Source organism: Eulemur rufifrons, chromosome 18, assembly GCF_041146395.1.
Source record: "Eulemur rufifrons isolate Redbay chromosome 18, OSU_ERuf_1, whole genome shotgun sequence".
In the NCBI taxonomy this organism is placed as follows: Eukaryota; Metazoa; Chordata; class Mammalia; order Primates; family Lemuridae; genus Eulemur; species Eulemur rufifrons.
Window position 1 is genome coordinate 18,876,796 of NC_091000.1, and position 23,757 is coordinate 18,900,552.

Sequence of the window (23,757 nt, forward strand, 5' to 3'; positions counted from 1 at the left end):
TGCAGGTAGAAGATGACAATATTGCTAATTATTGCAGCCAATTATTATTTTGCATTTATTAAAATCATTGTCATGCTAACTTAATGCACCTTATTTATAAGTGCTGATTACAGTCAATGAGGCTGTTATGCTTCTGTGGGTTTTCAAGCATCTTGATATTATTTTGTCAGAAAATGTTTATGAAGCACTCTCTTCCAGGTAGTCTTCCAGGTGCTGAAGAGACAGTGTTGAAAAAAGAAGGTTTCTGTCCTTACAGAGCTTACATTCTAGACAGAAAGATAGGCAATAAATGAATAAAAATATAATGCATAGACTGAGAGTAATATGAAACATGATGAAGTTAAAATAAAGCAGGTTCAAGTGGCTGGAGAGTGGCGAGTTGGAGGTTAATTTTTGATGGTAGAATCAGGAATGTTCACTGTGAAGATCTGGTAAATAGTGTTGCCTGGAGATGAAACAACCTTAAAGTAGGGATCACGTTTGTTACCACCAAAGAGCAGCAAGGGGACCTGGGTGGCCGGGCTAGTGCAGAAGAGAGGAAGAGCTGTGATGACAGGCAGGCAGGGGCTGGATCACACAGCCTCTTAGGCCAGATTAAAGCGCGCTCACTTTCTTCCCACAGGTGGAGGCTTGTTAGGGCTTTGAACAGGGGAGTAGCCAGTGATTTTGAAAAGATCTGATTTTTGTGGAGGACAAACTATGAGGAGCAGTGATGGGGACGAAGATTAGAAATAGAGGTGACAGTGAGGAGGCCATTACAGTAGTCCCTGAGAGAGAACATGGTAAGCGACTTGACTTAGGTCTCATCCAGCTGTTTGTCAGTGAGAACAAGATTTGAAGCCAGTCAACCAGATCAAGGGACCATTTCTTAACCATGACTCACTGCTTCCCTCATGTCAGTTTGTCTACCATATTCTGTTTTATATAGACCATATTTATAAAATTTTCTTCACTTTGGATTAAATATTATTTCTATATTAAAAAGAACATTAGAAATAAAAAAAAACCTTGTGGTTCTCTTTCATTAAAATCGTTTGTAAGGTAAGAATATTCATAAATTAGAAATCACAGGGTTATTCTCCTCATCAAATGAAGACATGTATATCTAAGAGTTTTATAAGGTACAAAGCAAATATTAGATACTATACTAAGAATATACAGTACGTATAACATACACATAGATGCATAGACAATGTAGTGAGTTGGGCTGTATGTGTATTTGCATTTAATTTGGGGGTGGGAGATGAATCTGTGCACAAATTAAATATGTTATCCTTCTCTATCTATTTATAGTCTAATATACTAAAAGGATATGGAAATACTCCAGCTATAGATTTGGCCCAAAGTTCAGTTATGAAGTGTCTGTGCATCAGCATAATTAATAAGTATTCAGGGAAAAGTTCACTTATTAGCATTTCTTATTAAGTGCATTTATCATCCAACTGAAATAGAATAAACTTCATTCTTATGCAGGGACTGAAAATTATTCTTTCATGGAGGGAAAACATGATGCTTTTGCAAAAGTTAATGCTAACAACAAAAAGGACTAATCATCATGCTTTATTTTCTTGGTGAGGATATGATAACAATTTGGATTAATACTGTCTGTTATATCATTTAGTTAAAGGAGGTCATTTCATTACAAATGACTCTATAATTAAAAGAGAGGCCAGAATTCTGTAATATGACATTTTACATCTGAAGACAGTTGTTTTTAAATATTCCAGAAAGATGGCATTTTGTCAGTATGATTTGTGGGAAAATATGGTAGGAAAGCTTGCTTTGTTTAATGAAAATTGCTTGAAAACTTTTCATAAGGCACCAATGATTCCATAAATCAAATAGTGCTAGAGTTACTTTCAATTATCAGGAATTAATTTTATTTAACTTACTTGTATATATATTTTTTAGACTTTATTTTTATTTTTTTCAACTTATATATTTGAGTCTAAGGCAGCTTTCGTTATTTCCATTGGAGTATTTGTCTTAGATGGGAATTTTGTTTCCAAGGTTGATAATTGGTTATTGTTTTACTTCCTCTTATTTCAAGCAAGACTTTGCACCATGTCCTTTATTGACATAAGTGTTATTATAAATCATTTCTTTAAATAGCTATCTTTAAATCAGCTGCTCCTTAATAGGAAAAATTTTCCAACATAGAGTTTTATTTATATTTTCATAAGATAAAAATTCAAAAAAAATTAACTTCCAAAATTCTATTGAATGAGAACCAGAATTGCCATTATATTCCATAGAATTAAAATTTGATAAAACGATTTCAGTCTATTATTCATTTATTCCATATAAGTTGTAAATCTGAGTACACAATGGAAACTCAACTTTGAAATGGCAATAAACTATTTGCAATAGTAACCAAAAAGTTTGTATCCCCTGAGAGATAAACATTATATACAATAGAAAATAACGATTTCATTATAAGATTTTTTTTTCTTTTTTTCTAATTTTATCCTTTTAAAACTTGCTAATTTTTGTAGACTATTTTGATAACTATTCCATACATACAAGATTTGATAATTTCACTAAGGTGGTAGGAGGTAGGTCGAGTTTAAAATTCAGTGGTAGCCTCTACCATTTCAGAGTTTCAATATCTGTGTTGACAGTTCTGTTTTTTTAATGTCCTCTAAATAGTTAATTCTTCATAGTGTGCTTTTTGTAGGGGTAAAATATTTAGTTAATATTATATTTTATTTTATAATTTCTTAATTTGTGGTAAAATATGCATAAGATAAAATTTACCATTTTAAACATTTTTAAGCATATGACATTAAGCATATTCACATTGTGCAATTTTTCAGTGTCATTTTCATTACTAAGTTGTTTCTTTTAGTTTTACTTGTCCTCTCTATATAGTATACAATTTATATTAAGGAAATATAGTGTTTTTGATGTCTGAATAAATATTGAAAATAATTAAGTCATACTTAAGTGTGTATATATGTAATTTATATAAGCATATTTATAGAACTAATTAGCAGTAATAAATTATCTTATAAAGTGTACTTTTTAAAATACAAAGCTGTTGTTCATCTGTAAAATGTTGTATACTTGTTTGTTTTATATATTTTCTAGATTCAAATTTAAATATAACCACATAATCTTCAATGTTAATATAGGATGGCTGAATTTAAATACATTTTCAGTGGATGGCTTACTCACTGTGAGAAAAATGAGTTTACTTCATGGGAAAAAAGAAGCTAATACTTTATTACAACAAACACACACCCAGTCAGGGGACCCATTCACCAAATGTTTGATGTCAAGAATGAAATCGGATTTGTTGCAAAGCAACAGATTTCAGTTAAGCAAAAATTCTATTTCTGCTGAATAGTTTTTCATGTTTCAGTAAAGTATGTTTAATTTATAGGGACTAACATAAAAATGTAATTTGCCTAACATTTGAACTTTAGTCATTTAGACTCATTTATCATACTTGTGTGTTTTCTGATAGAGCAGTTGCCTCAAACTTTTTTCGTTTTGAAATCTTATTTTAAATTTCTTTGAACTCCATTTTGATATATTTGAGCTTATTAAGACACGAGTCTTAAAAGGCAATACGAGTTTAATCATTTTCCAAATTCAAGGGTATAACATGTGACTCAGACAATGCCTGGGACTAGCCATAATATAATGAACAATAAGAGGATTAATTGGTGGACAATCTGTGTGTGTGTGTGTCTGTGTGTGTGTGTTTGTGCTTGTGCACATGTGTGTGTGCATGATTTGGTTTTTGCACACTTTAAAAAATGCCATTTAGAATAATATGTATTTTTTGCTATTTTCTCTAAAAATTTTAAAAAGCCCTCATCAATTTACCTGTTTATTTTATATTTATATTTGTATAGATACACACACACATATATATAAAATATATATAATTTAAAAAAATTGAAATTTGAATTTTCTTTTATCTGCTGATTACTAATTATAAGTAGACTTTTGGCTTTTAATTATAATTCTGACTTCTAATTCAAATGTCCACTGTACCCTCCTAGACTCAAATACAAATTTCTGAGAACTTGACCTTTTATTTCATTTATATTCCACCCCTTTCATTGGCTCACTATCCTCCATCAGGAACCTGTGTCACTTCCATCTTGTTGTTTCTTTCTGATTGCATCTGGTTCTCATAAATCAATCCCAGATGAAATTGAACAATCTTGCCCCATTACGCCACCACCTATATAATTCATCATTATCAGATCTATCTGAGCTAAACGTTGGCCCTTAGTATTCTGATTCTTCTCATGGGATTCAGGTTTAATTGGGACCCTCTGTTTCTAAGCAGCATACTATCTCCAAACTTTGACCTTTGTCTGCAGTCTTGTTCTCTGACCCCAGCTGTAGGCTAAGGCCTATGGTCTCAGATTGTGTATTTCTAGAAGTATTTGATTCTTTGAACTTTCAGCCATGTAGTCACTCGACCATTATTTCCATATATAAAGTGAAAGGAGAAGTTAATACAGAGCACAAGGCATCATGGTATTCATTATAGGTCTATATATAATAAAAATTAATTAAACAGAAGTATTCCTGCTCTCAGTTTGTAAGTTAATAGAGGATATGGCAGGAGTTATGTTGATAATAATGATAATAATATACAGTAAAATGTCTGCAGTAAGAGTAGCATAGTTTTATCTAAGCCTTATTAACTTAGAAAAGATTTTTTTAAGTGTTTAAAATTGGCTCTCTGTCCATTTTGGCTGAATATAAAAAAATCAGTTAAGTTCTTTGAGTCTCAAAGTATTCATTATAAAAATTAAACAATAATACCTACTTCATGGAATCTGCATATTAAATGAGCAATACATATATTATTATATAATATATAGATTGGGTATCAAGTGTTCAAAATATATATAATAACAGGTATTATATATTTATGTATATTTCAATTTATATATAAATATATGGGCTAGGTTAGCAAACCATAATTATGATTTAAATTTTTGACATACTAATGTTGAGGCTTTTTGGTAACTTGCAAGAGGAGACAACAAATAGGTAGTTGGGTGTATTAGCTTGGGGACAGCAAAAAGCTCTGGACGAAGATAAAGTAATAGTAAACATTGTACAGCACTTCAAATGAGATATATACACAAAAATGTTGGGAAACAGAAATATAAGCACCTTAGTTGACTTCTTCACACAGTTAAAACAAAGGGTTAAACAACAAGCAAGCAAAACAAACACAGAAAAGTAACAGCAAAAGCATGACTTCATCATTCATTCAATTAGCACATAAGGTAAGTGCCAAGATCTGTGATCGCCAAGGACTAGGGAGCTTGGGTCCCTCATCTGGCAAGAATGCTGTAGCAATGAGACTTACTGGAAATCAAGGGACATTCCATTTTCTTCCCCTGATTTTATTTTTTCCTGCCTAAATCTGAGAGGCTGTGTCTTCTGGAGCTCATGCTATTAGTGGGCAAGTAAGAAGGTAGAATGATATGGACAGATGGTAAGCTCTATTTCCAAGAATAAAAGGCAAAAATATTAAAGGCAGAATTCAATTTTCAGGTTAGTAAAATCTTGGTAAAAGACTTATAAATTTAAAACAGTTTTTGGAGGATTTTCTTGAAAAAATTAAAGACAAAATAACAAGACCTGTGTGCACATCTCCTGGGGCAACAAGGAAGTCAAGACAATTGCAGAGATTGTGCTTCATTTTTCTTGAGAAGAGAAAAGAAGAAGAAAACTCCAAGTGCTTATAAAGTGGGTTGTGACAGATGCTAAGGGAAGAAAAGAGGACTCCGGGGAAAGTTCTTGGCTGTAGAAGAAAGGGACCCATGTGGATGTAGAATCACCTGTGGGGCCAGTTCTCAAGCCAGGATTATCGGTTGTCACTGGGATGCTTTGAAAATCATCTGGAAAAATAAAATATTCTCTGGTATGAAGACAGTGAGATTGAACTTGCTGAAAGTTTTTTGGGTAAACAGGCTTTTCTTCCCCCCTCTGTTTGCTTACTAACTCAGAAAACATGTGAGCAACAATATGTAGTTTATAGACAAAGAAAGAAATCACATGTCCCTGACCAAATGAGTTAGTCATCATTTTATGTGGTTTTCCATATGTGTACCACCAGACACTTTAGAATACCAAAGATAAAACCTTTGCTTGCAGTTGCTGGATTATTTTCTTAGTAAATTTAGCATTGTGATTTTGAGTGCAATGATAAGAAACATGCAAGTCTTCCTTAAAAGCTCACTGTAATTTTTTAAGTTTTGTATTTCAAAATTTCCAATTTAATATGTCTTCCACAAAGCTATGAATTTTTTGAGAACTGGGTCCCATATATTTTTACTACAAATCAATTATTGGGTTGAATTATGATTCAGAATGTGTTCCTGAATAATATTAATTGAGTTGAAAGATTTGTGGGGAGAAAAGCCCTGAGAACCATAATACAGAAATCTATATAATTAAAAATAGATTTTTTATATGTTAGTCAATTTCTATTTTTCTTGTTTCTAAAACAAGTTCAAGAACAAGCATGAGTAACAGAATGTATTTCTGCTGTGTGCTTGCTATTATCCTAAGCACATCACATTCCCCACAACATCACTTTGGGTAGAGTCTCTTCCGATTATTCCGATTTTACAGATGACTTCTGATTTTTAGTGAGTAGAGCAAGATATAAGTAAACGAGATTGAAGAACCCTGCATCTCCTCCCATCCTTTGTCTCTGGAACCTTGATTTATTTATCTCTTCTCTCAATTTATTGTATGCACCCTCTCCTTTTCATGACTCCCCCTTTTGCTCACACAAATACACAAATGCATAGATATCCCCTAGGTAAATTTGTCTTTTTTTAAATGCAACCAGTGGGATCACTACTAACATTAACTTCTATGTCACCAAACTGTATACAATGAGGCACACATTCAAGAAATTTAGACCAAACATAGGTCCTCAACAGCACTCTCAAAAATATTTATTTCAGTTTTAACATGTTGCTATGATAAATTTAAATGAAATCTATGCCAAGATTATTGTGCCTCAGTGCCTCACCAATTTAAACTGGCAGATAGCTAGAGTCACCCTTGGTCTTGGCTCTAGCTCCTGCCTCGTTCTGTTCTCTGAGCTCCGCGACAGCACTGCCTGTCCAGAGTCCCAGAGCATCACACGGAGCAGCCCTGCTCCAGCTGGCAGCACCTGCTGGCTGTTTGCCAGTGGTGAATGCTTCAGAGCTGCGTAACACGGATCAAATCTTGGTGCCATTCCTCACTGGGTCTGTGGCCTTGAAAAAGTTACTTAAACTTTCTAAATTTTAATTTGTTCATGTAAAAAATGGACATGACAGTGGTACTAATTTACGAGGATTAGATAAGATAATTTACATAAATTTTTTTAACCAGCATATGTATACCTAAGTATAAATAAATATTTGCTGTTATTGATATTAATATGTTACATGAGATTTTTAAAGTCTTATTTTGATGCGCTTCTCCAGTGTTTATAATACTTTCAACTCTATTTGGGTGCGTGAAATATTTGTTGCATAATCTTACCATTGTTTACACTAAGCACCTAGTACAAAGGCATTTACATTATTTTTAAAAAGCTTGTAGTTAATTATACAGATAACCATTATAGTGAGGACTAATTTTCTTTTCTCTAATGCAAAATGAAACACTAATAGGTAAGATTTCTGCAGTCATAAATTTTATATTAATGTAAATGAAATAATATAAAATATCTTACTAAGAAAGATATGTATAGCAACAATTATCACTGTGTAAATTAAATTTAATGGCATAGGTTTCTGAGAGTTATTATGCTACAACCATTGCATCCCATAATTTTCTAGTCTGTTAATTTTGGTTCCTAGACTACTAAGCAAAAAAGCTGATTTGGTAGTATGCTACCCATAATTACAATCCAAGAAACTAGGAAAAAAGTTTGAATGGTAGTAAAAAAATTCAACAAATCACAATATTATTAGAAAAAAATAATATTGAAAGCTTGTGAATCTCAACACCATTCTGTGATAATAAGGGTATTCCATAAACATTTTAAAGATGAATGAATTACTTTATTTACAGAATACTGAATAGTAAAAATATATAGGTTTAAACTTCATATAAAGACAAATAACTTTATTGGAGAAAAAGTAATATCTTAAGCAGAAAAGGAGACTATCCAGGCCTTTATTTTATTTTAGATGAATGCAGTTAAATGGAATTTCATTGTTTCAATTTAGAAGAGTTAGAGTTTGAAAAATGGTTTTGAAAACACAACCAAAAGAAGATGATTTGCCTCTTAGTTATGGGGACAACCCACAGAATTCTAACCAAATATGGCATCTGGCCTTCACCACAAAGTAGAGTCTGCTAACTTCGTGTAGTACAGATAGCATACTCCAAGTTTTTAATAAATGTTGGGTTTTCACTATATGATGGTAACAGCACTGCAACAGGAAATAAAAAATATTTCACATTCTATTAAGTATTAAATAGATGTAACAAAAAGGTTCCTAAGTTAGCTCATCCACATAAAGTTATTTCCAGCAAGTGGAAGATTACACTTTTGAGATATAACTTGAAGCTTTTGTTCTCTTTACAAACATGTATTGAATAGTATGGAGAAAGGGACTTCATTACCTCAGAAACTCTTTGGGATTTTTGATAGTAATGGTGATAGTCACAGCTAGGAATACAGTTTTTAACACTGCTTTGTTAGTTGCCCAGCCAGCATTTCTAGGCCCCTGGGTATTCTCCAAATCTGGTTTGTGCTATTTTAATGTAATTTCAGATAAATTACCAGCAGTGCATCTTTTGTGGCATTTAAATGATATTGTTGTGTTTTACATTGTTGAATCAGCACCTTTAAAATAGAATAAGAGCATGATTTATGCTTTTTGTGCAAAATCACTGGGAAAGAGTTCAAATTCTAGTTCATAAATGAAAATATTTTTCTTGTAACTAAAAACTCATTCAGTCACTTGTCTCATGTGGTCAGAAATTTTACTTTGAGGTTTTCTAAATTCTCTTCAGTAATTCTGTCTACAGCTAATTATTGCTAAATTTGTTATTATTTTTGTCATTTATAAGCATTAAGATTTAATTTTTTTCTTTTAGGATCTCCTCCCTTGACTGGAACTGGAACAATCAATGTCATAGTAGATGATGTCAATGACAATGTCCCCACTTTTGCCAGTAAAATGTATTTCACAACAATTCCTGAAGACGCACCAACTGGAACAGACGTTTTATTGGTAAATGCCTCAGATGCTGATGCTTCAACAAATGCAGTTATAAGGTTAGTATATTTTCCTTTGTAAACTTTGAATATTTTCTCATTAAACAATAGTTTTAGACTAAATGAACATAGTGTTTAATTTAACTGGAAATTTTATAATATTAACACATAATGCTATTCTGGTTATTTGTTGCTAAATAAATAACTATCCCTAAAATGAGGATTAAAGCAATAAATAATTTATTTATTATACTAAAATTTTATTCTACTTATTAATTTTATGTACATTGTTACATCACATGATTTTGTAGATTTTGTAGTGCAGGACTATGGTGGGTGGTTCTTCTGCTTCATGTGGTTGACTGATGTCACTTTGCGGTATTTGCCTGGCGACTAGAGGTCTGAAGGGAAGTCCAGGATCAAGGCACTGGCAGGCTGGGTGTCTGGGGAGGCTGCTCTCTGCTTCCAAGCTGGCACTTTGTAGCTACGTCCTTTGGAGGGGATGAAGGCTGTGTCTTCACATGTCAAAAGAGAGGGAACCCACTCCCTCAAGCCCTTTTAGAAGGGCCTAATCCTGTCCAAGAGAGTGCTCCCCTCAAGACTTAATCATCTGCTAACGTCCTCACCTCTTAGTACTATCACATTGGCCATTAAGTTTCAACACATGGATTTTGCAGGCACATTCAGACCATAGCATTGGCCTCTCTAAGCAGGTGATCTTTAGGACTGGGCAGTGGGATTGGAAGTAAGTGTGTGGTTTTATCTAAGAAAGTCAGTGTGTCTGGATCAGAATGAGAAAGGAGTCAGAGAGGTAGGCAGGTGCTGGATCCTGCAGGCCATATAAGGCCGCATATGCATTGTGAAAGGAGGGAAAGCAACATACGATCTTCTTTTGGACCTACTTCCAAGAGAAGAGCCGAATTCCCAGAGGCCTATGAAGTCAAATCACTGAGGATTGGGGACATTTCCGTCCAGGGTCATAGACTGTTTGGGTCATTGTGCTTCCACCGACCACCCAGAGAGAGGCAGGTACAACTGAACTTCTTCCAGGGTATGAGCTTCAAAAGGCCAGGAAATACCCTCTCCTTTACTTGTCCTACACCAAGGCATAGAAATTATGAAATTCATATCCTGACATTAAGTCCAAAGTCTTTAGCTTAATGTGAAGAGCAGAGCCTTGGGAATCAAGCTGTGTGGAATAGAATCCTGACTCTACTATTATGAACTGCATGAGTATGGGAAACTTATTTAGCATTTCTGGACAAAGTTCTCTTATCAGTAGACTAGGTATAGTAATAATCAAACTGAATCTATAAGAATAAATAAAATAATTTAAGTGAGCTGCTACTTAGAATAGTACCTGGAACCAAAAAATGCTCAATAACTGTCAACCCATATTGTTCTAATCCACGAAAAGCACTTAGCTCTGCATCTATCGATTGTTAGTGCTCAGTAAGTTTCTGATAATGATTTTGGAAGAGAAGTCCTATCCATTATAGTGTGGTAATCTAATAATTACTAATCTGTCATGTAGAGGAAATTTTCTCCTACTTAAGGCAGATATAGAATATTGCCAGTCAGTAACAGGACAGTTCTCCTGTCTGAGGTGTTTAAATTCCTGACTGTGCAGTTAAATGTTTACAAATGTGATCCCATCATCCATTGATCCCTTTTTCTCATTGCTAGAATAAAATGCTATGATGATATGCTGTTTTCTTCTAGCGTATGCCAAAGATTCATTGAAAAATGTCATCCTATGCTTGTGAACTATGCTTGTAAAATTGGTCTAGAAATTCTTGTTCATATTTTCAGAATGTTTTACAGAGTTGTACAGGTAGGTCTGATATGAATGTTTCGGTTTAGTAGTATGTATTTTGGTTGTTTGGTTGGCTGAATTTTCTTGTTTTCTTTTTTAATATCAGAGAATTAACTTTATACTTTCCCATTCACTGAAATCCAAAAAACCCATCTGTGAAAGTCTTGAAATGACTATAGAGATTATCATAGAATCAGTTAAAATAAAAATTGAAGTTGCTTTTATCTTGTGAAAAAAATTATGTTCACTTGGAAATTAATTTAAGGCAAACAATTATTCTAGTTTAAGGTAAAAATATTTGCATAGGTAAAGTAAATGATAATGACAACCTTAACCTTATTTAGTCCAGCCTAATAAAACCTTAATGGAATGTAATGCCATTAAGTGTTAATGACTCCTTTCTATTCATGGAATCCTGGAGAAATTCCATTCTCTCTTCTTGTTAAAAGAGCTACTTTTTAAATTGTTATATTGCCCATTTAAATTTTTCATACTTAAGTTATTTACTCAACTACCGAGGGGCTCTCTAGAAGCACAAACCTTTATGTGGCTTATACTTTGTTAATTTTCCCCTATGTTCTAGCATCATCTTGCACACAGCAACCAGCCAACAGATATTTATTTATATTTTTATTTGTATTTGATCAAACTATGCATTTCTACACATGATGTACTTACTTTGAGTTATATCTTTTACTTCACCTTTAATATTTTCCCTTCTAGCAAACCAGCCTATATTAATTCCTACTCTTGATCTATCTAAATTCTTATATCTTTACTTTCCACAGACCCATTCCAGAACTTAGTGTTTATAGCTTTTTATCCCCTTTTCTACCAACTGGTCCAAACCTTCATTCAAACCTCACTTCTAATTCTTTTACATTCTAACCTGGGAGAAAAATCATAAAACTGCATCGACAGGGTTCACTTTCTAAGGAAAATCCCTTAACCTATGCTCTTAATCTCATCCAATTAAATTCCCTCCAAGACATTAATTCAACAGTTACTGCATTTCTCTCTTGTGCCTTCAAGTTATCTTTCTTCTTTTGATCATTTTTTATCTACATTCATGCTTATCTATATAAGTTAGCATATCTACAGAAATGCTCAGAGTATCTGGGATTGAATTCTGGTTCTTTTATTTGCCTGCCATGACCTAGGGAAGTCATTTTAATGTCTTTCAGTCTCAGTTTCTGCAACAATAAAAGTAGAGATAAGAAATTATACTTTATACCTTGTGAGAATTACATATTTATTGACCCCTACTATGGGTCAAGCAGTATATATTAAATCAGTTCATATCCATAAATGTCTTTGGCACAATTATTAGGACATAGAAGTCACTAAATTAATGTTAGTTTTCTTTTTCTTTTTATCCTTATATCTACTTTATTCCCAATATATTCTTTCTTACCTAACGTCTGGCGTATCATAGTGGCTGTCACTTAAATAAGTGTATTGAATCAATGATTTTAAATTCTCTAGAAGTGCTGCTTTCACTCACTTTAGTTTTACTACAGTGTTCTTGAAAGGATGGCTTCACTACCTCACTGTTTTCTCTGGCCATTTATTCCTGAAAATCTTTCAATCTGATTTTCTCCTCTATTGCTTTACTAAAAAAGGCTCTATCAGAAGACTCTACTGCGATATGTCAAGTCCAGTGACTTTTTCTGAGTCCTTATTCTCTATTATCTTCTGCAATGTTCACACTACAGGTCATCTTTTCTTTTTGGCATTTTTTTCCTTCTCAATGTCAACATAAATGTTGTGCTTATTTGTCACTCCTTATTTGTCACCCCACATCTCCAACCACATCTAATTTGCCTTCTGTTTGTCTTTTTTCTCTCCCTACAAAGTAATTTGAACATTCCCCATAGCATTATTTTTTTCAGTCCTTTCTTTTCTTTTTTTATATTTGTATGCGTGTGTGTGTGTGTGTGTGTGTGTGAGAGAGAGAGAGAGAGAGAGATCGACTGAGATGCATTTCCATGGCTGAAAACGTGAGTTTTATGTAGAAAACCTCCAAATCTGTACTATCAACTGTGACTTCATTCCAGAGCTTCCTACCTATATTTATAACTTTCTGATAGACATATTTTACCTGGAGGTTCTGTTGGCATCATAAACACAATGCACCTGAAACCCCTAACCGTTACTGTTTCTCATTTGGTTTTCTGTTTTCTCTTAATAATGTCACCTTGCTTTTTCATCTACACCTTGTGGGTAAGGGTCATCCTCTACCCCCATACTCAATCAGTGGACACATTCTCATGTTTCTTTTTTTCTAATGTCTCTGGCACCCGTTCTTTTCTGTGCGTTCCTTCTGCCAAGATCCTAGTTGAGTCCATAATTGCGTTCTGCCTGGACTATTATAATAAAAATTAACTTACTTCCCTGACTCTAGTTTCTAATCCCTAGTTTCTATATGCTACACCATACTGTACAATTATGGAGCCTCCAAACACTGTTGAACTCTGAGGAGTTAGGCACTCGAAGTCCCATAAAGAGTACAGTTTAAAACAAGATGTGATTTTGTAATCTTCTAATTATTGTACCTTGTAACAACTATAATTTAAACACAGATGGGTAGAAAGAACAATGTAGTCAATATTACTCAGAAAATAAGTAGAAGCTTCAAGTAGTTAATGATTTTTAGAAGAACAAAGAAGTCATTTAGCTGCAAATGAAGGGACAAAAGGGACGAAATAATGACAATAACAGGTACAAAGGCAAAGAGCTATGCAGAAGCATGGCCTTAGAGAAACAAAGCCTTTCGGTAGGTTTGTGTGGGTTAATGGTGGACCTTGTGTAGTGTATAAAAAATTCAACATTTCTTTCTTCATCTAAGGAAAGAAACAATGGAAGTGTTTTAAGCAAGGCAATAACATGACTAGTTTATATTTTATGGTGATTCCTCCCCAGTGTTGTAGGAAATAATTTGTATGAAGCAAAGCCAGAGGCAATGAATGAAGAGGCAATGGCAGTAATGCGAATCAGCTTGAGCATCCACTGGCTCTGCTCTAACAGTGATACTCTCTTCCTCAAAAACTTTCAACTTCCAGTTTGCCTATGGCAAGCCGCCCAGTCTCCATATTCCAGTCACCCCATAAATGGCCCCAGAACCTTCCCAAGTTTATTCTGCACAAATCCCCAACATATAGTCACAGTGCAGCCTTACTAGATCCTTTTCTGCTCCTGGGAAAAGGATCTGCACTTTCCCAAGCCTTATAACTTTAATTCATTCTGTATCATAGACCAGGGCTCAGCAGATCGCCACCTGCAGGCCAAATTCTGTAAGTATTGTGCCTGCTTCTGTAAGTAAAGTGTTATTAGAACACAAACATGCTCTTATAACACTAGCAGATCTCAGGCAGAGGTAAAGAAGGTTAAAAAAACTCAACTGGGGGATATTTTAACTATACAAATACAACGATTGATTCAGAGTTCAGATGACAATGGTCTCAGTTTATACAAACAATTTGAAACAGTAATTTCTTATTCTCAAATCAGAAAAAAATTAACACATTGTTCATTTGCATTAAACTAAATCAATGTAACCTAATTCTACATTGTGACACCATAAGCAAGAACCCACTTTGGCCTGAGCAATCAGAGACATTTCTTGTTTTCACTACCTTCCCTCAGTTGAGTTTTGCCTTCTTATGCTGTGGTATAAAGGAAAAAGTGCATGTTGAAATCATAAGGACAGAAATTCAAACTCAGGATCTACCGTTTATAGATTGTATGTTTCTTTGTGCAACTATTTTAGTCTCCCTTAGATTCAGATTCCTCATCTATAAAAATCCAAAACTAAAACCAAACTGTTAAGATTGTTTTGAAGTTTAAATGAGAGCATATATAAATTGCCCAGTTGTGTGCTTGGTATATACTAAGTCAATAAGTTGCCAGAAACCTTTAAAAAACAGCATAGATGTTTAAATATAAAGAAAATAGCACAAGATACGATCTAATAAAGTTCATAACATTTCAAATTAATGTCGGCCAAAGAGACAAGAGAGGTCTCCATGAGGAATGAGAACAGAACCAAGCCTCAAGTCAGAGAGGTGTGGGCAGAGTATTTTAGCTGTCAGTCTTCTGACGAGGCCCCTTGTGCTTCTTCTATCTCCCTTTTTTTAACTTAAAATTATAAGTTTGCATGCAGCCAGTGTTACAGAATAGCTCATATTTAAAATTTACTTTTTATATGCTTTAGAATCTAATGAAGTCTAGAAAAAATTAATCACATAGTAATATGAGAATTTGTTTTTTCATTTTAAAAGTAAAAAATATATTACCTATTTTTAAACAGTCAATCATATGGTGCATAGTGTACACAATAGCATAAAATTAAAAAAATAAGAATTTATGCCATAGGGTTCTTAGTTCACTTTCTGTTGCTATAACAGAATATCACAGAGTGGGCAACTTTTAAAGGATAGAAGTTTATTTGGCTCATAGTTCTGGAGGCTGGGATAGCTAAGAACATGGGGCTGGCATTTGGTGAGGCCTCAGTGCTATGTTATTTCACGGTGGAAGGGGAAGGCATCACATGGCGAGTGAGTCCACAAGACCAAGGGAGGAAGTAATCAGGCTAAACTCATCCTTTTATCAGGAGCCTACTCTGGTGATAACTAACCCACTCCTGAGATAAAGGCATTAATGCATTTATGGTGGTGGAACCTCATGGCCTAATCCACTTGCTATCCACTGATAGCAACAATTCCCAAAATAATATCACACAATGCCAAAATCCACTTTCCTACAGACTTTCTTGAAAAGGTAGGGTAATTTGATTATTTCGTGAGCCCTGAATTTCTAATTTTTAAGACTTCATTTGTAAAACTCTGATGTTTTTATTTTGATAAAGACAGTAGATATTATCTACTGTATGAGAACAATAATTATACTTTACAAAGAGTCTCTTCTAGTCCAAGAAATACAATCAGTGCTATTCTCATTCACTCCTGACTGTGGCACGTGCGTGTGCCAAAAATTCTTAAAAATCTGAGCAATACCAAGTAATTTATCAATACTGAAATCATTTCTCAACCAAACCCCCTCTGTATTCTTTTTCTATTTTTCTGTCATTTTAGGAGACCTCTATTGCTGTAAATATAAGGTCCCCAATAGTTTATTATTTTACTAATGTAGCATAAAAACGTTGAAGTATTTGTTTTAAGCTGTGAGCATAATGGGAGGAGTGTATATGCTACTGGCTGCAATGTTGGGGATTATTTCTTTTTCTCCTGACATTTCTATTAGATACATGATGTTGCTATGTTTATATGGACAGGAACCAAACTATAGAAACATGTGGTTAACTCCAAGAAAGGTATCTCATTGCTATTGTAAAGAAGAAACCCTTTAAAGATATCTACTTTTTTGCTACTCTCCAACTTTAAAAATTATGGACCACAGCCAATTTCTGAACCTCCAAGCTTAGTTCCTTGTTTCCTGGCTGATCTCTGGGACCCCAACTCAAACATAAAATCAGGAGTATACACAGACAGCTTTACTCTTCGGAAAGAAGAGAGAAGCTATTCTCAGTGGAAACTCCTGCCCGTTAACCAATCTGGCTAGCATCAAAATAGCCATGAAGATGTCATACCTCTCCTGACAAGAAAGCAACAAAGCCATATGAGGACTGACAAATGAGAGAATTAGTAACTAGGATGGTCTCTGTATAAATAATCAGTTCTTCAGTTGTTCTGAGAACCAATGTAAGTCAGATACAGAATTTTGTCTTGAAAGAATAAAATCTTCAACTGATTATCTCTGGTTTACTATGGTACACAGCAGAAAAATAATTTTATTGAAGTTCATTTAAAAGATATTCATTTGTAATCCTGGCCACTAACCACAATATTAGAGCAAGGCCCTGATTTATGCTTTCAGGCTAACTTATTTCAAACACAACAGCCTGCTGGGTTTATTTGGGGGCCTTGCATGACTTGTGAAGACCTGTTTAACGTCATTGGACATCTCACAATAAAGATTGTCAATGTGGTGTTCACATAAAATTTGAAATATTTATCTTCTAGCCATATTCGTGCTTTTATTGTTGTGTGATCTTACTTGTAATATTTTCTTATATTTCTGCCTCAGTTTTTACATTGTGGTAAATAGATGTTATAATATTAAAACTATAAGAAATATGCCTATCTCTGCTGTCTGCTTTAGTTATAGGATCATTGGAGGAAACTCTCAGTTCACCATCAACCCATCCACGGGACAAATCATCACCAGTGCATTGTTAGACAGAGAAACAAAAGATAACTATACTTTAGTAGTGGTCTCCAGTGATGTGGGGTCCCCGGTGCCCCTTTCTAGTTCCACCAGTGTGCTCGTCACTGTGACTGATGTCAATGACAATCCACCACGATTTCAGCATCACCCGTATGTCACGCACATCCCATCTCCTACTCTTCCAGGTAATCACCCTAACTATGAGGCTGCACGGATATAAGCAAACTAGATCTCGGACATTTTCTATAAATATATTCATGTTATTTTTACATATGTATTTCTAATCTAGCCTAATTTTGCAAATCCTCTAAAATTCAGATTGTTTTGCCTAATGAAATTAAAGGAACTTTGAACCTTTTCAATGAATTCTTTCTTCCCAGACCAATTATGTACAGGATTTTATAATTGCCACATCTTTCGTATTACTATTTCATAATATTACTTGCATATTATAAATGATTGAAATAGATATCATTTTATAGTCAAGGATGGTAGTGCCCAGAGGTATAATTTGTGTGTAATTTCCCTAAGAATAGGGACATCGTCTCTATTTTTCATGCCATATACCAGTGCCAGAAACATTATCTGAGTGGCAACATGTATTTAAATATACATTTTGGTAGAAAATGAATATTTTACTTCAATTTTTCATAGATATATTTTCAAAAATGTTAATAAATAAATATTCTTATTAATATTTATTTCTATTTCAGTTTTTTGGATAATTTTTTGTTAGTAAGTTTACAGAGCCATTTATGAACCATTTTGATGTGACAATATGTATTTTTATTTATGTATCTTTTAAAAAATTTAGTTTGATATCATTTTCTTTTTTTGAAAGAATGGCATTCTCTATTAAGAACTACACAAATCTTCATCGATTTGTAATTTTTAAAATGCATTCTTGAATGGGGAAATATACAAATATAGCACATTATTAATTTAATCTGCCTTGCATGAAAATATTATTAATTCAAGGGAAAAATTAAAAAAAATAAAATAAATGAATCCAGCATTACTCCTCTCAGTGGTCTGCCTAATTGATACCAATTTAAAGTATCAAATCCATAAATGTATGTGCCAACTTTTTATCGAAAGGAAATGTCAATATCAAAGTCATAAATACCTGATGAAGATCTTTAGCTGAAATGATGTTGGCAGGCGTGAGTCTAACATCTAATGTGTGGTGGTGCGATATAGCATCTCCTACGCACAATGAGGTATGCTTAAGTATCTTTTCCTCATTAGACTTATTATAATTAATTGGAATCACTGGACTTTTTTAAAATAAAAGACTTTTTGCTTTGTTACAAAGTTTTCTGTAGGGGTGGAAGTGCAAGTTTGGGAATGGTTTCTGAATGAGTATATTGAAAACATGTTCTTATGGCAGCTTTTCTGCATATATTTACTACAATCTGTTCCATTGGCATTCATTCCAAGCACTAACTCTTGGAATCCAAACTGAGTCCATTCTTCAGTTCTTATTTCTTACTACTTTATAATTATTTTAATTGATCTATGTGTATACTTCATTTGCATGTGACGATAGCTCACAGATAAAGGGATTTTGCATAGAACAGTGGATATAAGGAATCAACAGTAGTCATATCAGGCAGCAATATAGTGTTCTATGTGAATTAACCTACTACCAAATATTTTCTTTGGTATTCCACTTGATTATAATTGCACACTCCCTCTTTTATAGGTTCCTTTGTCTTTGCAGTTACAGTCACAGATGCTGACATTGGACCAAATTCTGAACTGCATTATTCTCTTTCGGGTAGACACTCGGAAAAATTTCACATTGACCCACTGAGGGGAGCCATTATGGCAGCTGGACCACTAAACGGAGCTTCAGAAGTGACATTTTCTGTACATGTAAAGGATGGTGGCTCATTTCCAAAGACAGATTCTACAACAGTGACTGTGAGATTTGTGAACAAGGCAGATTTCCCTAAAGTCAGAGCCAAAGAACAAACTTTCATGTTTCCTGAAAACCAACCAGTAGGCTCTCTCGTCACCACCATTACAGGGTCCTCCTTGAGAGGAGAACCTTTGTCCTATTACATTGCAAGTGGGAATCTTGGCAATACTTTCCAAATTGATCAATTAACAGGGCAGGTGTCTATTAGTCAACCTCTGGACTTTGAAAAGATGCAAAAATATGTTGTATGGATAGAGGCCAGAGACGGAGGTTTTCCTCCTTTCTCCTCTTATGAAAAACTTGATATAACAGTATTAGATGTCAATGATAATCCCCCTGTTTTTAAGGAAGATCCATTTGTATCAGAAATATTGGAAAACCTCTCTCCTCGAAAAATACTTACTGTTTCGGCAATGGACAAGGACAGCGGACCCAACGGACAGTTAGATTATGAAATTGTTAATGGCAACAAAGAAAATAGTTTCAGTATCAATCATGCTACTGGTGAAATTAGAAGCATTCGACCTTTAGACAGGGAAAAAGTATCTCATTATGTGCTCACCATAAAATCTTCAGACAAAGGTTCCCCTTCTCAAAGTACCTCAGTAAAAGTCATCATTAATATTTTAGATGAAAATGATAATGCCCCTAGGTTTTCTCAGATATTTAGTGCCCATGTTCCTGAGAATTCCCCCTTAGGATACACAGTTACACGTGTCACAACTTCTGATGAAGACATTGGTATTAATGCAATTAGTAGATATTCTATAATGGACACAAGTCTTCCATTTACAATTAATCCCAGCACAGGGGATATTGTCATTAGCAGACCTTTAAATAGGGAAGATACAGAACGTTACAGAATCCGAGTTTCTGCACATGATTCTGGTTGGACTGTAAGTACAGATGTCACTATATTTGTGACAGATGTGAATGACAATGCTCCAAGATTTAGCAGACCCTCCTATTATTTAGATTGCCCTGAACTTACTGAGATTGGCTCCAAAGTGACTCAGGTATCTGCAACAGATCCCGATGAGGGATCAAATGGACAAGTGTTTTATTTTATAAAATCTCAGTCAGAGTATTTCAGGATTAATGCCACCAGTGGAGAGATTTTCAATAAACAGATCTTAAAATACCAAAATGTCAGTGGCTTCAGTAATGTGAACATCAACAGGCATAGTTTTATAGTGACATCTTCAGATCGAGGTAATCCTTCCTTACTTAGTGAGACAACAGTTACCATCAACATAGTGGACAGTAATGACAATGCTCCTCAGTTTCTTAAAATTAAATATTTTACTCCGGTCACCAAAAATGTTAAAGTTGGTACAAAGTTAATCAAAGTTACTGCAGTAGATGACAAAGATTTTGGACTGAATTCTGAAGTAGAGTATTTCATTTCTAATGAAAATCATTTAGGAAAATTTAAGTTGGACAATGATACAGGATGGATTTCAGTGGCATCTTCCCTGATTTCTGACTTAAATCAAAACTTTTTGATCACAGTCACTGCAAGGGATAAAGGAAACCCCCCACTTTCTTCTGAAGCAACTGTTCAGATCACTGTCACTGAGGAAAACTACCACACACCTGAATTCTCTCAAAGCCACATGAGTGCAACTATCCCTGAGAGCCACAGTATCGGCGCCATTGTCAGAACTGTTTCTGCCAGAGACAGAGACGCAGCTATGAATGGCTTGATCAGGTACAGCATCTCTTCAGGAAATGAAGAAGGCATTTTTGCAATCAATTCCTCCACAGGTATATTAACACTAGCCAAAGCTCTTGATTATGAGCTATGCCAGAAACACGAAATGACGATTAGTGCTGTAGATGGAGGATGGGTTGCAAGAACCGGTTACTGCAGTGTGACTGTAAATGTGCTTGATGTGAATGACAATTCTCCGGTATTCCCCTCTGATGAATATTTCCCTACTGTTTTGGAAAATGCCCCAAGTGGAACAACAGTTATCCACCTAAATGCAACAGATGCTGACTCTGGGACAAATGCTGTGATTGCATATACTGTACAGTCATCTGACAGTGACCTCTTTGTCATTGACCCTAACACAGGAGTCATAACCACTCAAGGCTTCTTGGATTTTGAAACCAAACAGAGCTACCATGTCACTGTGAAAGCCTTCAATGTCCCCGATGAAGAAAGGTGTAGCTTCGCCACTGTTAATATACAATTAAAAGGGACAAATGAATATGTGCCTCGTTTTGTTTCCAAACTTTACTATTTTGAAATCTCAGAAGCAGCTCCTAAAGGTACTATTGTTGGAGAAGTGTTTGCCAGTGACCGCGATTTGGGCATTGATGGGGAGGTACACTATTTGATTTTTGGTAATAGTCGAACGAAGGGTTTCCAGATCAACAAGAAGACAGGACAAATTTATGTTTCTGGAATTCTTGATAGAGAAAAAGAAGAAAGGGTGTCTTTGAAGGTATTGGCCAAGAATTTTGGCAGCATTAGAGGTGCAGACATAGATGAAGTCACTGTAAATGTCACTGTGCTTGATGCCAACGACCCACCCATTTTTAGTCTAAACATCTACAGCGTTCAGATCAGCGAAGGGGTCCCAATAGGAACTCATGTGACCTTTGTCAGTGCCTTTGACTCAGACTCTATCCCCAGCTGGAGCAGGTTTTCTTACTTCATTGGATCAGGGAATGAAAACGGTGCCTTTTCTATTAATCCACAGACAGGACAGATCACTGTTACGGCAGAATTAGATCGAGAAACTCTACCCATCTATAATCTCTCGGTTTTGGCTGTTGATTCGGGGACCCCCTCAGCTACAGGAAGTGCCACTTTATTGGTCACCCTGGAAGATATAAATGATAATGGGCCTATGCTGACCGTCAGTGAAGGAGAAGTTATGGAAAACAAACGCCCAGGAACTCTGGTGATGTCCCTCCAGTCCACTGATCCCGATCTCCCTCCAAATCAAGGTCCCTTTACCTATTACTTGCTGAGCACGGGCCCTGCCACCAATTATTTTAGTCTGAACACTGCTGGAGTTCTGAGCACAACTAGAGAGATCGACAGAGAGCAGATTGCAGACTTCTACCTGTCTGTGGTTACTAGGGATTCTGGTGTTCCTCAGATGTCTTCCACAGGAACTGTGCATATCACAGTTATAGACCAAAATGACAATCCTTCACAATCTCGGACGGTGGAGATATTTGTAAATTATTATGGCAACTTGTTTCCCGGTGGGATTTTAGGCTCTGTGAAGCCACAGGATCCGGACGTATTAGACAGCTTCCACTGCTCCCTTACTTCGGGAGTTACAAGCCTCTTCAGTATTCCGGGGGGCACTTGTGATCTGAGTTCCCAGCCCAGGTCCACAGATGGCACATTTGATCTGACCGTCCTCAGCAATGACGGAGTTCACAGCACAGTCACGAGCAATATCCGAGTTTTCTTTGCTGGATTTTCCAATGCTACAGTGGACAACAGCATCTTACTTCGTCTCGGTGTACCAACAGTAAAGGACTTCCTGACTAACCACTACCTTCATTTTTTACGCATTGCCAGTTCACAGCTGACAGGCCTAGGGACTGCTGTGCAACTGTATGGTGCATATGAAGAAAACAACAGAACGTTTCTTTTGGCAGCTGTGAAGCGAAATAATAATCAGTATGTGAATCCCAGTGGTGTAGCCACCTTCTTTGAAAGCATCAAAGAGATCCTTCTCCGGCAGAGTGGAGTAAAGGTGGAATCTGTGGACCATGACTCATGCATTCATGGCCCATGTCAGAACGGAGGGAGCTGCGTAAGAAGACTGGCTGTGAGCTCTGTGTTAAAGAGTCGCGAGAGTCTTCCAGTCATCATTGTAGCAAATGAACCTCTGCAGCCTTTCTTATGCAGGTGTCTGCCAGGATACGCTGGTAGCTGGTGTGAAATAGATATAGATGAATGCCTTCCGTCCCCTTGCCACAATGGGGGGACCTGTCACAATTTAGTGGGAGGATTTTCATGCAGCTGCCCAGATGGCTTCACGGGTAGAGCCTGTGAGAGAGATATCAACGAGTGCCTGCCTAGTCCTTGCAAAAACGGTGCTGTCTGCCAGAATTTTCCAGGAAGCTTCAACTGTGTTTGCAAATCTGGATACACAGGTATGACAGTGTTTTGCTTTTCTCACTGACTTTAGCCATGTCAAATATCATAGAAAGGAATGAATTTTGTCATCTGTAAATGATTTTCCACAAAAACAGGCATAATGATAACAAATGTTTTTAAGGATTTACACTTCTCGCAAGAGAACCTCCGAGGTAGGGACATTTTCTAGTTGTTACAGACAAGGAAATAGAAGTAGAGAGAGGTTAAGCAGGTTTTCCAAGGTGATTCAGTTACTTTGTTGTAGTGTCAGTATTCAAGTCTACACAGTTAATTTCAGAGTTTAAGCTCTTAGTCAGTCTGCTCAGTGTCTCTAAGAAGAGCTGAAAGAGAGTAGTATCTTCCTAAAAGAGTGTTCTAAAGTTTAAAGGACATGGTATATATAAAGCATAAGACCTGGGCCATTTTATATGCTAAGTAAT

At 35.4% G+C, this 23,757-nt stretch overlaps 1 protein-coding gene across 2 annotated transcripts in view; it reads left to right on the forward strand.

Moving 5' to 3' along the window:
• The window catches only part of FAT4 (FAT atypical cadherin 4), a 153,930-nt gene that overhangs the window by 97,906 nt on the left and 32,267 nt on the right, over positions 1 to 23,757 (forward strand). Inside the window, exons 8-10 of one of the 2 annotated variants that reach the window (XM_069493145.1) lie at positions 9,097 to 9,277; positions 17,214 to 17,464; positions 18,985 to 23,334. In XM_069493145.1, coding sequence (XP_069349246.1) covers positions 9,097 to 9,277; positions 17,214 to 17,464; positions 18,985 to 23,334 — 4,782 coding nt within the window. The remainder of the gene's footprint in view (positions 1 to 9,096; positions 9,278 to 17,213; positions 17,465 to 18,984; positions 23,335 to 23,757) is intronic. The other variant, XM_069493146.1, reaches the window with a different exon arrangement.